The sequence below is a fragment of the Cornus florida genome, unplaced genomic scaffold, assembly GCF_030987335.1.
Source record: "Cornus florida cultivar Cherokee Brave unplaced genomic scaffold, ASM3098733v1 CherokeeBrave_3.0.0_Hap2_Chr11, whole genome shotgun sequence".
In the NCBI taxonomy this organism is placed as follows: Eukaryota; Viridiplantae; Streptophyta; class Magnoliopsida; order Cornales; family Cornaceae; genus Cornus; species Cornus florida.
Window position 1 is genome coordinate 134,145,178 of NW_026775581.1, and position 16,937 is coordinate 134,162,114.

Here is a 16,937-nt window from a genome sequence, read left to right on the forward strand (position 1 = left end):
AATCTGATCACGTGAGTATCACATGTACCTTATATTACATTATAATGATTAAAAATTAAAACATTGATTCATTATATTCTATTCAGTACATTCATAACGATTTTTTCAGATTATTCATTGTTATTTCAAAATTGAGTTCATTTAATTAAATATACTAAAAAAAATCATATTCAATGAATCAATAAAATATGAAAAAGAAAATAACACATTACCGGTTCTAATATATCACATATGTAAAAAAAATAAAAATAAAAATTAATGATAACATTTAATTTGTGATTTCATTGATTTGGGCTACAAATGAAAACAAATTCTAAGTGTTATTTAGAGAATAATAATTAGTAACACGATTACACAAATTAAATTTTGAAAGAACAAACAAGCCCGAATTTTTTTTTGATAGTAATAACTAATAAATTTTCTAATTAAAATTATAATTTGAAATAATAATCATAAATTTATATGATAAAATAAATAAATAAAAAATCAGATTACCAGCCGCACTGCAATATGACTCTTGCTTTGTTTGGATTGTGAAAAATGTTGAAGATTGAAGATACGATGGAAACAATCCATTTTGTTTGTGGTAAAGTTAAAAGTGTGATACAATATTAGAAAAGAATATAATATTTTAAGAAAGTAGAAAAAAAAATCATATTTTAGAAGAAGTAATAAATTGATAGAATATTTACAATTATGTGATGGTTATATTCCTTTGATTTGTGCCTTTTTATTTTTTATTTTTTTGGTGTAAAAGTGTGAATGAATTTTTGATTATATATATATATATATATATATATTAAAAATTTAAAAGGGGCGATTGCCCCATTTGTCCCTGTGTGACTGCGCCACTGCCGGCACCGTCGTTGCGGCGGTGGTGGCATTGCTCATTGCCACTGCCGCGTCCCTATCGCTCGTCTTCTCCAGGACCACCATACCTCACTGGCACCGTTTCACGCTCTGGGAAGGAAGCCCTAATGGAGCCGATGAAGATAGGCAGGAAGAAGGCCCAATTCAGCGTTCATGTTCCACGGCGTAGGAATTTTTAGGCGTTGCTGCCTCTGAGCATCCCTACCATCACTCTAATTGGCCATATTAAAGACAGGAAACATTATTGGACTTGGACCCTTGCCAGTGAATAGTGGGAGCCTTGCTTGATTCCAAAGGGGATTGATCGCCGGGAAGGCAAATGAGACTCTGACAGAAGACTTTACTAAAGTTCCATAACCTTGAATGAAAAAAGAGTTCAATATATCATAAAGGGAAGAGCTATTCCAACAGCGCGACCCTTCAATAGGGTGCTCAACTCATTCATAAATCATTCTTGCCATGAAGATTGGAAAAGAGACAGGCTATTAGAACAGGCAGTCTGAATAAGAAATGCTTGCTTGGTCTTGTTCCTACTCGAAGGTAGCTTGTTTTTTTTTTTTTATCACAGATACAGATGTTCGCTATCTACCATACCTGTTTTGACTTCATTCTTGAACCCCACTGCACCCAAAAGTGGCTATAACAATAGGGAAGGCAGGGTTATAGAAAGCGATACAACACGCTCCTATAATTATATAATTACTATAATAATTATAATTATATATAATTACTATAATTATATTTAAATAAATATTAATATACTATTAAGGGTATTCTTGTCATTTTAAACAAACTTAACGGTCCGGGACAATGTGATAATTTATGTTATATCAGGGATTTTTTTTAATACTCGAAGGGGTTAGTAGATGGTTTCAATAAACAATAAGGCCGTTAGTTGACCGTCTAAAACTAACGGAGCAAATCACGTGACAAAAATAAAATTTATAGATTTTTTCTTACCCAAAAAAATTAAGGATTTTCAAGTGTGTTGTTAAATTGGGTCATATTTAATTCAATACAATTATGTACATGCCACCATCCACTTTGTGATTTCGTGCATATTATTGATGGTCCCCCACGATGACACACTTCAACGGGCTTTTTAGCTGCCATGGGAGTCCAATCATGAATGGTGGCGAGCAATTCGTCGATGGCATTGAGGAAATTAGTAGAGGCATTGACCGTGTATGTTAGGGTTTTGTCTTGAAATTGGTTGTAGAATTAGAAGATGGAGAAGGGGTAGTGTGAAGAGACATGTGACACCCACAACCACCACCTTAGATCGTCACCACGGTGTTGTAAATCTTTGACCACCACAGTGCGCTCATCCACGATTTTTAGTTTGTTGCTATCAATTTCCTATCTAAAGGAAAAAATAAATATTAATACTATTAATGATATTCTGGTCATTTTATAAAAATACATTTAACTTTTAAATAAATATTAATATACTATCAAAGGTATTTTTGTCATTTTTAAGGAACTTAATGGTAATGTAATAGTTTATGTTATATGGAAGAGTTTTTTAACAGTCGAAGGAGATAGAGTTAGTAGGTAGTTTCGATAAACAAGAGGATTTTCAGATTTTAGCCTAATAAATATTGTGGTTATTTTCGTGTGAACTACCAAATCGGATAATAGTTACACGAGCGAAACACTTAGGGTACATAAAAGTTCACGACATCACATCAGGCCCCTGCGGCGCTCGTGCTCTCTCACTGGCTTAGACAAAACGACCTTCCCCCAACAGCGACGACTGAAGGCGGCTAAGGTGTGAGGGTCATCTCTCTCTTTATGATAGATATATAGTATATATATACACACACATATGCAATATGGTTGACTCATCCCAGATGGGCAGCGACTAGGACTAGTATGTTGTTGAACAGATTCTTCGACTATCCTCTCGTTTTTCAAATCTGATAAAATCGGAGAATCATTTGGTTTAAAACATAAATGCGTCTGGCTGAATATCATGGACAAGAGATTAATAGTACGTTTATTCGTTTGATTTTTCTTACTCCGATCTTTATACTCTTCAGCAATTTTTTTTTGTATGTATACCTAATTTTTGTTTCTTTTTTTTTTATATATTATTTTTCAATTATTATTATTTTGCATTTGTTAATGTTATTGGAGACTTAAGTGGCGGATTGGTTGTTTTCTTTTTTTTTTTTTCCTTAAAATCTGAATACGAGCTTATTTGTTTGTCCTTCATGTTGGCATTTGCTGTATTGATCAGTATCGTGTTTTCTGTTTTCTACTTGTTTTCCCCTCAATTTATATATATGCGTGCGTTTGTGTTTCTAATTTATTGATTCCTGTTATGGAAAGGAAGAGACATTATTGTGAAAAGTTTGATTTATGTTTGTATGTAATGTTCCAACTGAATGTCACCCCACCCACCTCCCAATGTTGTCTGATATTATGTTATTTAGGTTTCATACTTTATTATATGGTTCTCTCAACGTGACAGTTGATCATAAATTATCTCAAATCTTCACGATAAATTATCGTTATAATAGTGAAAACAAAAGTAAAAAAAGAAAAGAAAAGGGCAACATGAAATATAGGGACATCAACGGTAAGGAATTTATGGATTTCCTTTTGAAAAAAATAAAAAATAAAAAATAAATGTATGGATTCATTGAAAAGGACGAAAATCAACATAGCTTGTTTATAGGAAACTAAATGAAAAGGAGAAAAGGTCGTAGAGATTAGAGAACGATTATTACACTGCATCTATAGCAGTAGGGCACTTAGTGAACGACCTAAGCTTATTAGGGTTTGGCAAGGGTACAGCAATGGGAGTTGTTAGGGGTGCACACGGTTTGGTTTGGACCGTTTTGAGAGTTTTTTGAAACCAAACCGATTCTAACGGTTCCAGAAAATCTAGAGCCAAGCCTAACCATTTGATCAAAGAAACCGAACCAAACCAAACTGTGAGAAACCGGTTTGGTTCGGATCGGTTCGGTTCGGTTCCACGATTTTTTTTCTTATCCCTGCTACAGAAATATTGATATTTCAAAATCCAAATGCACAATAATAAACTAAATTAATCAACACATTTAGAATTGCTAAGCTTTTAATTCATTCTTCTCTGTCAATTCTGGAACTGAAATGCATACATTCAGTATTGTTAATAACCCAACACATTTAAAATTACTAATTTCACAACAAACATTCTACCACAATTCAGAAAACTAACAAAATTCAACCATTCTAAATCAATAAAAAATAAGAATAATTTAATAAATTGATAAGACCTAAGAGAATTAATAGTGGATTGTAGGATTGATAGTTGTTACAAACTTCTAAGTGATTTAGATTATAGGATTATATTATATTGTATATATATAATTTAACATATATATAAATATATATATAACCAAATGGTTTGGTCCGGTCTAGTTCGGTCCTAAAGGATTGTATTTTTACGGTTTCACAAATTTAGAACTGTGACCGAACCAAATCGTTAGCAAACTGAACCAAACTGTCCGGTCTGGTTTGGATTTTCGGTTTGACCGGATTTTTGTGCACCCCTAGGAGGGGTTCCCTCGGCTCGGATTGCTGTATACAAGATATGTTGGACTGATGGGTGTTCAGATGCGGATATCCTTGCAGCATTTGATAATGCAATTGCTGATGGAGTTGATATAGTATCACTTTCTGTTGGACGTGGCAGGGACATATCCCCCTTGAATTACTTTGAAGATTCCATTGCCATTGGAGCTTTCCATTCTATGAAGAACAGAATACTCACATCCAATTCTACCTACCATTCAGGTCCTTTTTCTGAAAGAAACAGAAATTACTCACCATGGTCTCTCTCAGTGGCTGCTAGCACCATAGACAGAAAGTTTGAGACAAGGTTTCAGTTGGGGAACAATATGTTTTATACGGTGAGCAAGTATGCTTATTACATATACTCCCTTTAACTAAAAATATGACCTAAAACCTCCCTCAAGTATACTACTGATTGTTCTAGCTGACCTACGGTTATTAGTGAGTCATTAAAAATATAATCCATTTAAATATTTTTTCCGGAAATGTAAAATACCAAACTTAGCCCCCATCTGGATGCATTTCAGTGTGCCAAACCACCCTTTCCGATCACATCAACCTCCTCTCCAGAACCCTCCTCAACAATAAATAATGAATGAGTCACAACTCATCACCTACCCATTATAGGAACATCTGTTTGATTTATGCCATCCAATGAATGTGACTTTTAAATGTGCTTTGTAAACGCTTTTGACATGTAGGGAGTCTCTATACACACTTTTGATGTCAACTGTCAGTACCCTCTAGTTTATGCTGGCGATATACCGAATACTCAAGCCGGTTTTAATGGATACCAATCCAGTTAAGAAAAGAAAAGAAAAAAAAAGCTATGTTGATTATTACATGGATACCAAACTTTTGTATTTAGGGGATAGAGATAATCATAGAAATGGAATAGATGTAGTAGCGGATTATTACATGAGATAAAACATTGTAGAAGTTAGAAGACAAGGTGAAATTCTATTACATTTTTTATATTTCATTGTTAAATATAATAAGCGCCTTTGCACCATAAGAAGCATTAGATGATAACACTGAAATGGATATATTAGTACTTGCTAGATTTAATAATATAGAATATTCCAAGTCATGATAGTACTTTTATAGGAGGTGACTTTAAGGGTCATGTCGGTGTTGAGTGAACATTATATGCATAAATTCACGAGACATACAGTTTTGGGAAAAGAAATGAGAAAGATAAACACTCTTAGAATTCTCAAACGCATACGATTTAGCTATAACAAATATTTTTTTAGAAAAAAAGGACAATTAATAATGTTTAAGAATTAAGAATGATATAAATAAAACTCAAATTGGTCATTGTTTATGTTGATGCAAAAATCGGCGTGATCTGGAGCTGGGGGCGTTTCCTGCAAGACAAAAGAAGTAACGACCGTTGCGGTGTCGGCCAGGTGCACTCTGACGGTCAAATTAGTACTTGACAATAAATGAAAAAAAGAAAAGGCACTTGATGGGGAATTGTGTCGTACCTTTTTGGTTGGCCCTAACCCCTTCTTTATAGAGGTACATAGCATTCAAGTAGTTATTGCCTTTGCTTCTCCAATATGGATGGGGAAGCTATTTTTTATCCTCATCCATTTAAGTATTGTAATTCATCCAGTCTCTTAACTTTGGTGACGGTCAAACTTCTTATTGAGTGAAGATTCCGTATCAGTTGCCCCTCATTCTCATGTTTGCACAAACTTAGAGAATTTAGGCTGTTATGGGTCTTGTATTTTCCTTTATCTTGACAAATTGACCAAACAATGATACAGAGAAACAATACAATTTTCACTATGTCACAATAATAATATATCTTGTTAGCATTTTTGCATGGTGTGTCTTCTTGGAAAACTATGTCATCTGCAAACAACAAACACCATGGAGTGTCTTCTTGGACACTATCGTAAATAGATATGGACTTTACACGAATCTTGGATGTAATCCTGCTTTTATGAAAAATCACTAGTTTCTCGCCACAAAACGCTATTGTTGTATCTTTTGTTAATCATGAATGCATTAAGCAGTAATCCTTACTCTCCTTTTGGCATCTTCATGTGGCATCTGAACTTAGAATCAATTTGCTAATCCATAGTGTTGGAATTGTCTCTGAGTTGCATGGGGTCAGACCCACCCAATGAACTTTTTTCTCCTCTTGCCTCAGTCTGTTACCTATTTCTTACTAGAAAATACCATAACTTGAAGTTTCTATCATAGGCTATCTTGATTTTGTTTGAAACAAATATCAGAAATTAACAGATATTTGTTTCTTATTTTCTTCCACTTTTGCATGTTGGAGTGGTCCACTTTCATAGGAAGACTTGGATCCGTGTATAGTTTCATACTCCCTTATGTTCTTTGTCCGTAGTGTCCCAAAAAGTTCACTCACATTCTTTTTCCCCCCTTCTTTTTTCTATTTTTGTGTGACAAATATTGGTCAATATAACAACAACGAAACAGCAGAAAAAAAGGGCAAATGAAGTTTATGTTGCTTTGTGGATCAGACAATTGAAGTCTATCAACAATTTTGTGGCAGGAAGAGTAGTTTCTGGTGCAAGAAATCTACTGTCACAGCTCTTGGTTTGATTTTGTTCTATAAAACTAATATTAGCAATGAAAATTATTTCTTTCTTCTCTGTTCCAATTTTTGCATGCTGGAACGATCCACTTTCGTAGAAATAGCTGTATGCATGCCTAATCTATTTAGTTCTTTCCAATACTATCTCAGAAATCCTTAATGCCACAAAAGGTTTACTCTTCTTCTTTACAACACCAACCCCCCCACACCCTCCTTATGTTGCAGTGCAGATCAGACAATTGAAGTCAATAAGAACAATTTTGTGGCAGGAAGAGTAGGTTCTGTTGCAAGAAGACTCTAGTGTCACAGCTCTTTGATTTGCAAATATAGGAGGCCATTACCATTGTAGTGAAGAACTTAAGCTTAGGCCAAAGGGGCGACCTTGGGCTAGTCCATCCTAAGTTGCATCTCTTAATTTATATGATTTACCTTTTTGAGTTTTATCTCTATGTTTTTTTTTTTTCTCCTTCTCCCCTACAAATTCCTTTTTTATTTCCCCCTTAAAGGCGGTCGCCTTTAGGACATCTAGCCTTTCAACTATTACCTGTCCAACCTGGAGGTATATAGAGTAGAAAATTATGCCCTGTTTTAGGGAGCTTCCTGAGTCCTCAAAAAGTCCTTCCAAGCTTCAAAAGTTATGTAAAGGCCTTTTTCAAGAAGCCAAACGGTCAGGAAGTCTATTTTAGAGAAGTGAAAAAAATGTTACTTTTTGATACCCCTTTTATTTATTTTTTAACATAAATTTGTTATTTTACTAATTTGTCCCCGTACTTTTCATAGATTGATACGATTGTTCTATATTCTCTCTTGGTGAGTTGGTCTTTCTACCATTGTGACCACCACCACCACCATAGCCACTTCCACTACCATCTTCTACCTCTACCACCACCACCACCTTCTGCCACTGCCACCTTCCACCACTGCCACTGCCTTTGCTCTTTATATTGGAGGCTTGCAATAATTGTCAAGGATAAAGGGATAATATTGTCAAGAAAAAATAATCTAGAAGTTAAAGTACATTTAAGAAATGCACTCACCGAACGTCTTTTTTCTCGTGAATTCCTTTTATGAAGGCCTTATCAATGAAGGAAGGACTTTTGATATTAGGAAGCTCCCCCAAACAGAGCCTTAACTTGTGGCAAGAATGTAGTTAAAACATTAAACTGATGTCGAGCCTAGTATGATTCTTCTTTGTCCTTCATCTTTTGACTTTTTTCTCAAACCATAAGCACCAAATTTTTTTTTCTTCCCCCACCTCCTGAATGTGGATAAGCACCAAAAATTCCTCCAACAGTTCTTTATTAAATTTCTTGTAAAAATATGTGTCCCTAAAACTGTCTGGAGCACAAAGTAGAAGCACCAAATTGGTTGTCTATGTCTGTTCATGTGCACTTGAAGTGTTGGAAAACATTATTATAAATATGGTCGTTCAGAAGTATTCTGTGACTTGTACTTGAAATTTTGCTGATTGTTGGTACTTACTTTTTCAACAAGAAGAATCATTATGAAAATTGTTTTAGAGAGTAGCTCTATTTGAGAGAACAGTTCATAAAAATTTGTCGGGCACTAATATGATTGCTTCCTCTTTCCTCAACATTCTACTTTACTTTTTCTTTTTCGTGGGAGATCTTAAACTATTTGTCTGATTGTTTGTATGATATGTAAGTATTAGCTGTATGACGTTTTAGTAACCTACTACAATCAAATTAAGCTCAGGCTCATAATATTGAAGCTTATGTTCAGTATATGTTGCTTAGGGTCAAGTGCTAGTATGTTTATAGTGCGTATTACACCCCTCATGTGCAGAAAACACCCCCCTTGAGTTTCAATTTGGTGCAAATAGGTCCCTCTTGACACATTGAAGTTATATTTTGAGTAAATTGTTCTTATATACACATATTATTTAAAAATGCATCATTTTATGAAATGACGAAAATGGTCATTTAGTACATGCGGGGTGTGATACGCACGGTAAGCAGTGCTGATCAGACAATTGAAGTCAATAAGAACAATGGCAGAAAAATGGCAGATTAAGATTATGTTGCAGTGCAGATCAGACAATTGAAGTCAATAAGAACAATTTTGTGGCAGGAAGAGTAGGTTCTGTTGCAAGAAGACTCTAGTGTCACAGCTCTTTGATTTGCAAATATAGGAGGCCATTACCATTGTAGTGAAGAACTTAAGCTTAGGCCAAAGGGGCGACCTTAGGCTAGTCCATCCTAAGTTACATCTCTTAATTTATATGATTTACCTTTTTGAGTTTTATCTCTATGTAGAATTTTTTTTATTTTTATTTTTATTTTTATTTTTATTTTTTTTTTGCGTCTCCCCTACAAATTCCTTTTTTTATTTCCCCCTTAAAGGCGGTCGCCTTTAGACATCTAGCCTTTCAACTATTACCTGTCCAACCTGGAGGTATATAGGGTAGAAAATTATGCCCTGTTTTAGGGAGCTTCCTGAGTCCTCAAAAAGTCTTTCCAAGCTTCAAAAGTTATGTAAAGGCCTTTTTCAAGAAGCCAAACGGTCAGGAAGTCTATTTTAGAGAAGTGAAATGTTACTTTTTGATACCCCTTTTTATTTATTTTTTAACATAAATTTGTTATTTTACTAATTTGTCCCCATACTTTTCATAGATTGATAAGATTGTTCTATATTCTCTCTTGGTGACTTGGTCTTTCTAGCACTGCGACCACCACCACCATAGCCACTTCCACTGCGACTTTCTACCTCTACCGCCACCACCACCTTCTGCCACTGCCACTGCCACTGCCTTTGCTCTTTATATTGGAGGCTTGCAATAATTGTCAAGGATAGAGGGATAATATTGTCAAGAAAAAATAATCTAGAAGTTAAAGTACATTTAAGAAATGCACTCGCCGAACGTCTTTTTTCTCGTGAATTCCTTCTAACAAAATTCCTTTTATGAAGGCCTTATCAATGAAGGACTTTTGATTTTAGGAAGCTCCCCCAAACAGAGCCTTAACTTGTGGCAAGAATATAGTTAAAACATTAAACTGATGTCAAGCCTAGTATGAGTAGGGAGAACAGCAAACTAGCAGTTGTGTTTGCCAGACCTCTTCTGGCCCAATTTGGGTAATCAATTAGTGATAGAAAACTTAAATCCTGAAGTAGCAAGTTTAAAGCACAGAATGCCAGAATCACATAATATCTTACTCTGCTTTTTTTGCTGTTAATTCAATTTCATTAGGTGCCATAACATTTGTTATATCATAGGCAGTTTTGTCTTTTTCAAAACTTTGGCCTAAATTCTTTGTCCCTCCATCTTCTGACTTTTTTCTCAAACCATAAGCACCAAAAATTCTTTTCTTACCCCACCTCCTGAATGTGGATAAGCATCAAAAATTCCTCCAACAGTTCTTTATTAAATTTCTTGTAAAAATATGTGTCCCTAAAACTGTCTCGAGCACAAAGTAGAAGCACCAAATTGGTTATCTATGTCTATGCATGTGCACTTGAAGTGTTGGAAAACATTATTATAAATATGGTCGTTCGGAAGTATTCTGTGACTTGTACTTGAAATTTTGCTGATTGTTGGTACTTACTTTTTCAACAAGAAGAATCATTATGGAAATTGTTTTAGAGAGTAGCTCTATTTGAGAGACGGTTCATAAAAATTTGTCGGGGCACTAAGATGAATGCTTCCTCTTTCCTCAACATTCTACTTTACTTTTTCTTTTCCGTGGGAGATCTTAAACTATTTGTCTGATTGTTTGTATGATATGTAAGTGTTAGCTGTATGACGTTTTAGTAACCTACTACAATCAAATTAAGCTCAGGCTCATAATATTGAAGCTTATGTTCAGTATATGTTGCTTAGGGTCAAGTGCAGAAAACACCCCTATAGTATGCTTAAAGTGCGTATTACACTCCTCATGTGCAGAAAACACCCCTTAAGTTTCAATTTGATGCAAATAGGTCCCTCCTGACACATTTAAGTTATATTTTGACTAAATTATTCTTATTTACACACTACATATTATTTAAAAATGCATCATTTTATGAAATGACAAAAATGGTCATTTAGTACATGGTGGGTGTGATACGCACTATGAGCATATTATAGGGGTGCGTTTTACACTTTATAAACTATTGTTGTTTTGAATCTTTTGATCTTAAGGGTTAGATTTAATTGAGAATGTAGTTTTATCGCAATATGAATAGTATGATGACAGTAGGTGATTGAACACCCATTTGTTTGGGCCTTTTTTTTTTTTTCAATAAAGATTGAATACCCATTTGTAAAGAATTATATATATATATATATATATATATATATATATATTTGTGAAAATTTATTGCAAATTTTAAAGTTTAAAAAATTAAATGTATATTGTTTATATATAATGAATAAGTGTCTTAATTTAATTATATATTTAATGAAAACTGATAACTATATTAAAATTTAATTGGAAATAAGTTTTTTCTTTTTTATAATTATAAAAGGAATTGAAGTTTTCATTACATATGATGTATTGTATATTAATCTGACAATTGTGACAACAATTTTTTTTTTTTTTTTTTTTTAGGAGAGAATTCACTGTAAGTGGAAATATATAGAGAGAAACTTTTTTCGAAAAGGCGAAAGAAAATCCTTAAAAGTGGGTTAAATATAGTTAATGTGCACATAACATCCCTATACTATGAGATTATTTGCATACACCCCCTTGGGCATTTTCAAAAGAGTAAAAGGGCAAAACGGGTATTACAGTATTACTTTATGTTAGATTTTTGATTAAGGGGTGTTTTAGCACAATTTTAAAAGAATAGGGGTGTTTTTAGCACACTTTTTCAAATAGGAGGTGAAAGCGCTACGCAAAGTATACATTAAGGGTGTTTTCTGTACTTGACCCATGATGCTTATCATTGCAGGACACATTAGACACAATAAATGACAAAGGTGACCTTAACTCATGTGAAGACTAATCCAGGTAAGGTGAGAAAAAGGAAACGAACCTCCATTGAAAATTCAGAGTCCTTTAAGAACAGTAATACTATTTCAACGGCCAAAAGTGATGCTCAAGATATGCTTGTAGAAGTTGACTCAACCCCACAAGCTTTGGTTCATGAACATCCAAAGATGGATACAGATTCAACCAACAATCCTGTCAAAGAGAGTACAACTCAAAAAAAGAACGGGAGAAGAAGAAAGAACTGGAAGATTAGAGAAAGAGCGATTGGGTCTGTTGAAAATTCAGAGGTTTCTAACAACAGTGATATTGTTTTAGCGGCCAAGAGTGATTTGCGAGATATGCTCCCTGAAGCAAACTCAGCTCCAAAAAGTCCAGTTCTTGAACCTCCAAAGATTGATACAGCTTCAGCCAGCAATCCTGTCAAAGAGAGTGCTGCTCAAAAAAAGAACAGGAGGAGAAGAAAATGGAAGATTAGAGAAAGTGCGATTGGGTCTGTTGAAAATTTAGAAGTCTCTAACAACATTGATATTGTTTCAGTGGCCAAGGGTGATGTGCGAGATATGCTCCCAGAAGCAAAGTCAACTTCAAAAAGTCCAGTTCTCGAACCTCCAAAGATTGATACAGATTCAGCAGACAATCCTGTCAGGGAGAGTGCAGCCCAAAAAAAAAATAGGAAGATTAGAGAAAGAGCGATTGGGTCTGTTGAAAATCCAGAGGTCTTTAACAACAGTGACATTATTTCAGTGGCAAAGAGCAATGTGCAAGATATGCCGTTAGGAGTAGACTCAGCTACACAATATCCAGTTCATCAAGCTCCAAAGATTGATACAGCTTTAACCAACAATGCAATCAAAGAGTGTCCAGCTCAAATAAAGAACAGGAAAATGAGAGAAAAAATGAAGTCTATTGAAACTCCAGAGAACAACAGTAATATTTCAGTGGCTATGAGCAATGTGCAAGATATGCACTCAGCTCCACAATATCTGGTTCATGAAGCTCCAAAGATTGATACAGATTTAACCAACAATGGAAAGAAAGAGAGTGCACCTCTAGAAAAGAAGAGACGGAAAAGGAGAACCAGAAGTCTGAGGATGTCTATGGATAAAGATAGCCTTGGAAGCACCGATCAAAAAGATATTCTGCAAGCAGTAGAAGGATCTTCTATTTCTGGTGAAAAAAAACCTGAGGTATCTGCAACTGAAAGCAAGATCGAAAGGAAAAATCGTTCCTTTGATACGATTGTAACCAAGCATGTTCCTTTAGCTATTATTAGTAAAAGGGATAACTTATTGGAGGTTTCACATCCTTTACCAGAAAGATCACTTGTTAATTATTCAAGGAGAAAACTTCTCATTCTTGATTTAAATGGGCTGCTTGCTGATATCGTTTTTCCCCCGCCAAAGGTGTGTAAATCAGACATAAACATCCTGGGACGGGCAGGTGAGAATGCTTTCTTACTTGTTATTTGGAAACACTGACGATTAAAGCTTATATTGTTGATAAAGTTGGAGGCATTTACTGTGCATGAACTTTTTAAACTTAATGCATTGATTGATTTTCTGTTTCAGTTTTCAAGAGACCCTTTTGCTATGATTTTCTGAAGTTCTGCTTTGAGAAATTTGATGTCGGTATTTGGTCTTCGAGAACTAAGTACTCTTCAACCTATGCTGGTTATTTCATTGACTTCTCTTGCATATTGATTGAACTCCTAGAAATAATTATTCTCTTGTTTCAGTAGCTGCCTACTTTTTCTATTAATTTCTTAAGTTCTAACCATATAGTGTATACAGGAAAGTCATCGATAGAGTGGTTGATTATTTGTTGGGAGATTTGAAGCACAAATTGCTTTTTTGTTGGGTAAGCCTTCAAAGGTGTCTGTTTAATTTTTTCAAATTCTGTATTAAAAATTTATGAACAGAAAAATGTTTGAATTGTTCCCATCTCATTTTTTTTTTTTTTATCTCAAGTTTTTATTCATGCGAGAGGGGAAATATCAGTTTCTTTTCAACCTCTATCCTCTGGTGCATGTATGGTAGCAAAGGTGTTGCATCAGTTGATGCTTAGCGTGCTTCTATCAGTTTAGGCAGATAAGATTTGAGCCACTTTGCTGGACCATAGCCCTAAAAAATTTCACAAAGTAGACCTTCCTCATCATCTAATGATTAAATATTGTTATTAACGGTGATAAAGATCAGTTATTGATATAGAGGTTCATAAGTTAGATGGCTGGGAATATCTGAGTGATGTCCATTTTGGATTGTAATATGAAAGCAGATTTGAAAATATATATCAGAAAGCGAAATCAGCCAATGTTACTCCATCAGATAGAGTATTATGGCTACATGAATACTATCGTATGTTATTCCTGTAGGTCATATTGTATAGTTGCTGGGAAATTAATATACATGAAACAAATCAATGCTACTTATTATGGAACTCTTTTTCTAGGTAAGTTACACAAACTCACTAATGCCCCCAATGGGACTTGAACACTCAACCTTCCATTTGGAAGGAGGAGATACCACCTGAGCAAAAGGTTTTGTGGTACAGATTATCAAAACATCTGTACAAATTCTTCTTCTTTCTTTTTCTTCTTCTTCTTCTTCTTCTTCTTCTTCTTCTTCTCCTCTCTCTCTCTCCCCTCTCTTTTCTTTTCTTTTTAAAAATATATAAAATCTAAAATCTATCAAGACTTCAAACTTCAGTCAATGCATTTCTTATCAAGACTTCAAACTTCAGTCAATGCATTTCTTATCAACTTTGTTCATTTTTTCCTCTCAATTTCACATAACAATGGAGAACAGGTGATATGTATTTACTATCGGAATTTGCAGGATCTATCCCACAGCACTGTGACACAGTTCAAAACTCTTGAAAACAGGCACAAGCCCTTGGTCTTTAAAGAGCTGAGAAAAGTATGGGAAAAATATGATTCTAATCTTCCATGGAAGAAGGGAGATTATAACGAGTCAAACACATTGTTGTTGGATGATTCTCCATACAAAGCCTTGCTCAATCCTGTAAGCTTGTTGCTTCTATTTTCACTTTCTTTACATCAAGCCTCATTTCTAAGTTCAGTTTTCATATTTTGATTCGTGCCCTGATTCTTATTTTTTATTGTGTAAATATTATTATTTAGATGCACACTGCAATCTTCCCTTATTCATACTACTTCATAGACAGGAGCGACAATTCATTAGGTAAGGCGTCTTGCAATATAATCTCTCTGTTTTTATTTTTTAATTTTTGGGTGTGTCTTCATCTTATGTTTCTTTATAAATAGTATGATGCCTTAGATATATTCACTAATTCCTTCCTTTTGTACTCGTGACAAATGCAATATGGTTTGAGCCTTGGATGGATTAAATCTGCTATATGGGTGTTGAATCTCTCAAGTGTGGTTACATCTAAGTTGATCTTTTCTCTATTTTTTTCTTCTAATTTTTTTTATTTTTTATAATTTGCTGCTCATTGTGTCTCATTTATTACTTGGTACAACAAAATGCTTTTTTTTTTTGGTTGGTGTGTGTGTGTTGGGGGGGTGTGGGTGGGGAGGGATCATTAAAGGTCAAATATTTATGATGTTAAATGACTTCACTACAGGTCCTGGAGGCGATCTTCGAGTATATCTGGAAAATTTAGTGGCCGCTGAAAATATACAGAAATATGTGGAGCACCATCCATTTGGTAAAAATGCCATCAATGATAGAAGTCCATCTTGGGGTTTCTATAACACAGTTATCTCTAGTCAGTTGTTGGTACCAACCAGAAGATAGTGTGATTTTCGGCATATCTTAGGTCTATCTTCTGCTTGTTTATGCCATGTACGAGTTACTTAGCTTTTCACTATTTTGTTCCTCCTTTTTTCACCCTTCCTACTTTTTTCTCTGGGGAGGGGATCACTCTCGTATATTTGCCACCTTGTCACATCACTGTATTGAGCATAATACGATATCCGCCTTTAATAGGAGGGAAAATACGCACGCTTCTATACTATAGTATTGATGCAGTGTCTAGAGACATGCTGGTGGTCACAAGACGATACAGAGGAGCTGCTTACTTCTTGGGGAACTCCTATATGCTGAGGACTGATTTTAAGTTCCAATTGATACTGCGTGGCTATGGTAGAGGGTAGTCGGTGGTTAGAGACCTTTACTGATGTTGAGCCTTATTGTTGATGGGCATCCATCGCGTCTATTTGTAAGAACCAGAATACCAAGGTTGAAAGTCAAGCTGCATTTTGTTGTTTTGTTGTGATTTTTTTTTTCTGCCCATTCTTTTAATAGTAATTTTGTCACACACCCCACAACAGAATATGAGACATACCATGTAGGGATGAATAATAAGTTTTTCTTTCTAGGTTGCAGTGGGAGATATTGATTTTGTAATAATATAATTGTATATGATTTGATCAGATTGACTTACCATCAATGCAAGCAATTATTTTCCATAGCTTCTGAGTTTTGGTTCATATATTATATCCGGAGGTTTTAGTGTAGATGGCTTGTGCAATTTTAATGTAGTGCATAAATTGTACCATGTTAGAATTGAAGCCTGACTTGTTTTTTCCTTTTAAGGTCACTTAATGCCGGTGCTACATGGGCTTCACTTGAAACGTGATGCAGCTTAAATTTTTTGACATTTTCAAAAGCTGACAATTATCTAGGACCTTCAAATTTTCATGATTATGATTGCTCAAGCTCAACCCTTGATCTAACGGGAGTCCACATGATCAAGGGCATGGTACCAGAAAATAAAAATCAAAGTACTTGATCTGCTATCATAAAGATAGTAGAAAGTCAAACATTATTTATAAATCATTAGCATCATCGAAATTCAATGGTAACAGTGTTATTTATTTGGTCATGAACTTGGCACATGCTCTTGATACCTTGATCAGATTTTAAGGTCAAAGGTCAAAAGTCAACTAAAACAGATGGATGCAAATTCTGTATATCTATCTGTCCCTTCAGATTTTTGTGGGCTTACAAGAA

At 34.7% G+C, this 16,937-nt stretch overlaps 1 protein-coding gene across 6 annotated transcripts; it reads left to right on the forward strand.

The window, feature by feature from the left end:
* Nucleotides 1-2,502: 2,502 nt before the first annotated feature.
* LOC132287079 (uncharacterized) lies at nucleotides 2,503-16,395 on the forward strand. 6 transcript variants are annotated; one of them, XM_059789565.1, is made up of 8 exons: nucleotides 2,507-2,641; nucleotides 11,903-13,383; nucleotides 13,512-13,593; nucleotides 13,734-13,800; nucleotides 14,778-14,963; nucleotides 15,083-15,143; nucleotides 15,547-15,767; nucleotides 15,912-16,395. In XM_059789565.1, the coding sequence occupies exons 2-7, from the start codon at nucleotides 11,922-11,924 to the stop codon at nucleotides 15,717-15,719; spliced, it is 2,031 nt and encodes a 676-aa protein (XP_059645548.1). In that variant the 5' UTR covers nucleotides 2,507-2,641; nucleotides 11,903-11,921; the 3' UTR covers nucleotides 15,720-15,767; nucleotides 15,912-16,395. The 6 variants fall into 6 exon arrangements, 5 of the variants coding, with proteins under 5 accessions (XP_059645548.1, XP_059645546.1, XP_059645550.1 ...); XM_059789563.1 differs by having other exon boundaries at nucleotides 15,547-16,395; XM_059789567.1 differs by having other exon boundaries at nucleotides 2,512-2,641; nucleotides 11,962-13,383; nucleotides 15,547-16,395.
* Nucleotides 16,396-16,937: the final 542 nt, after the last annotated feature.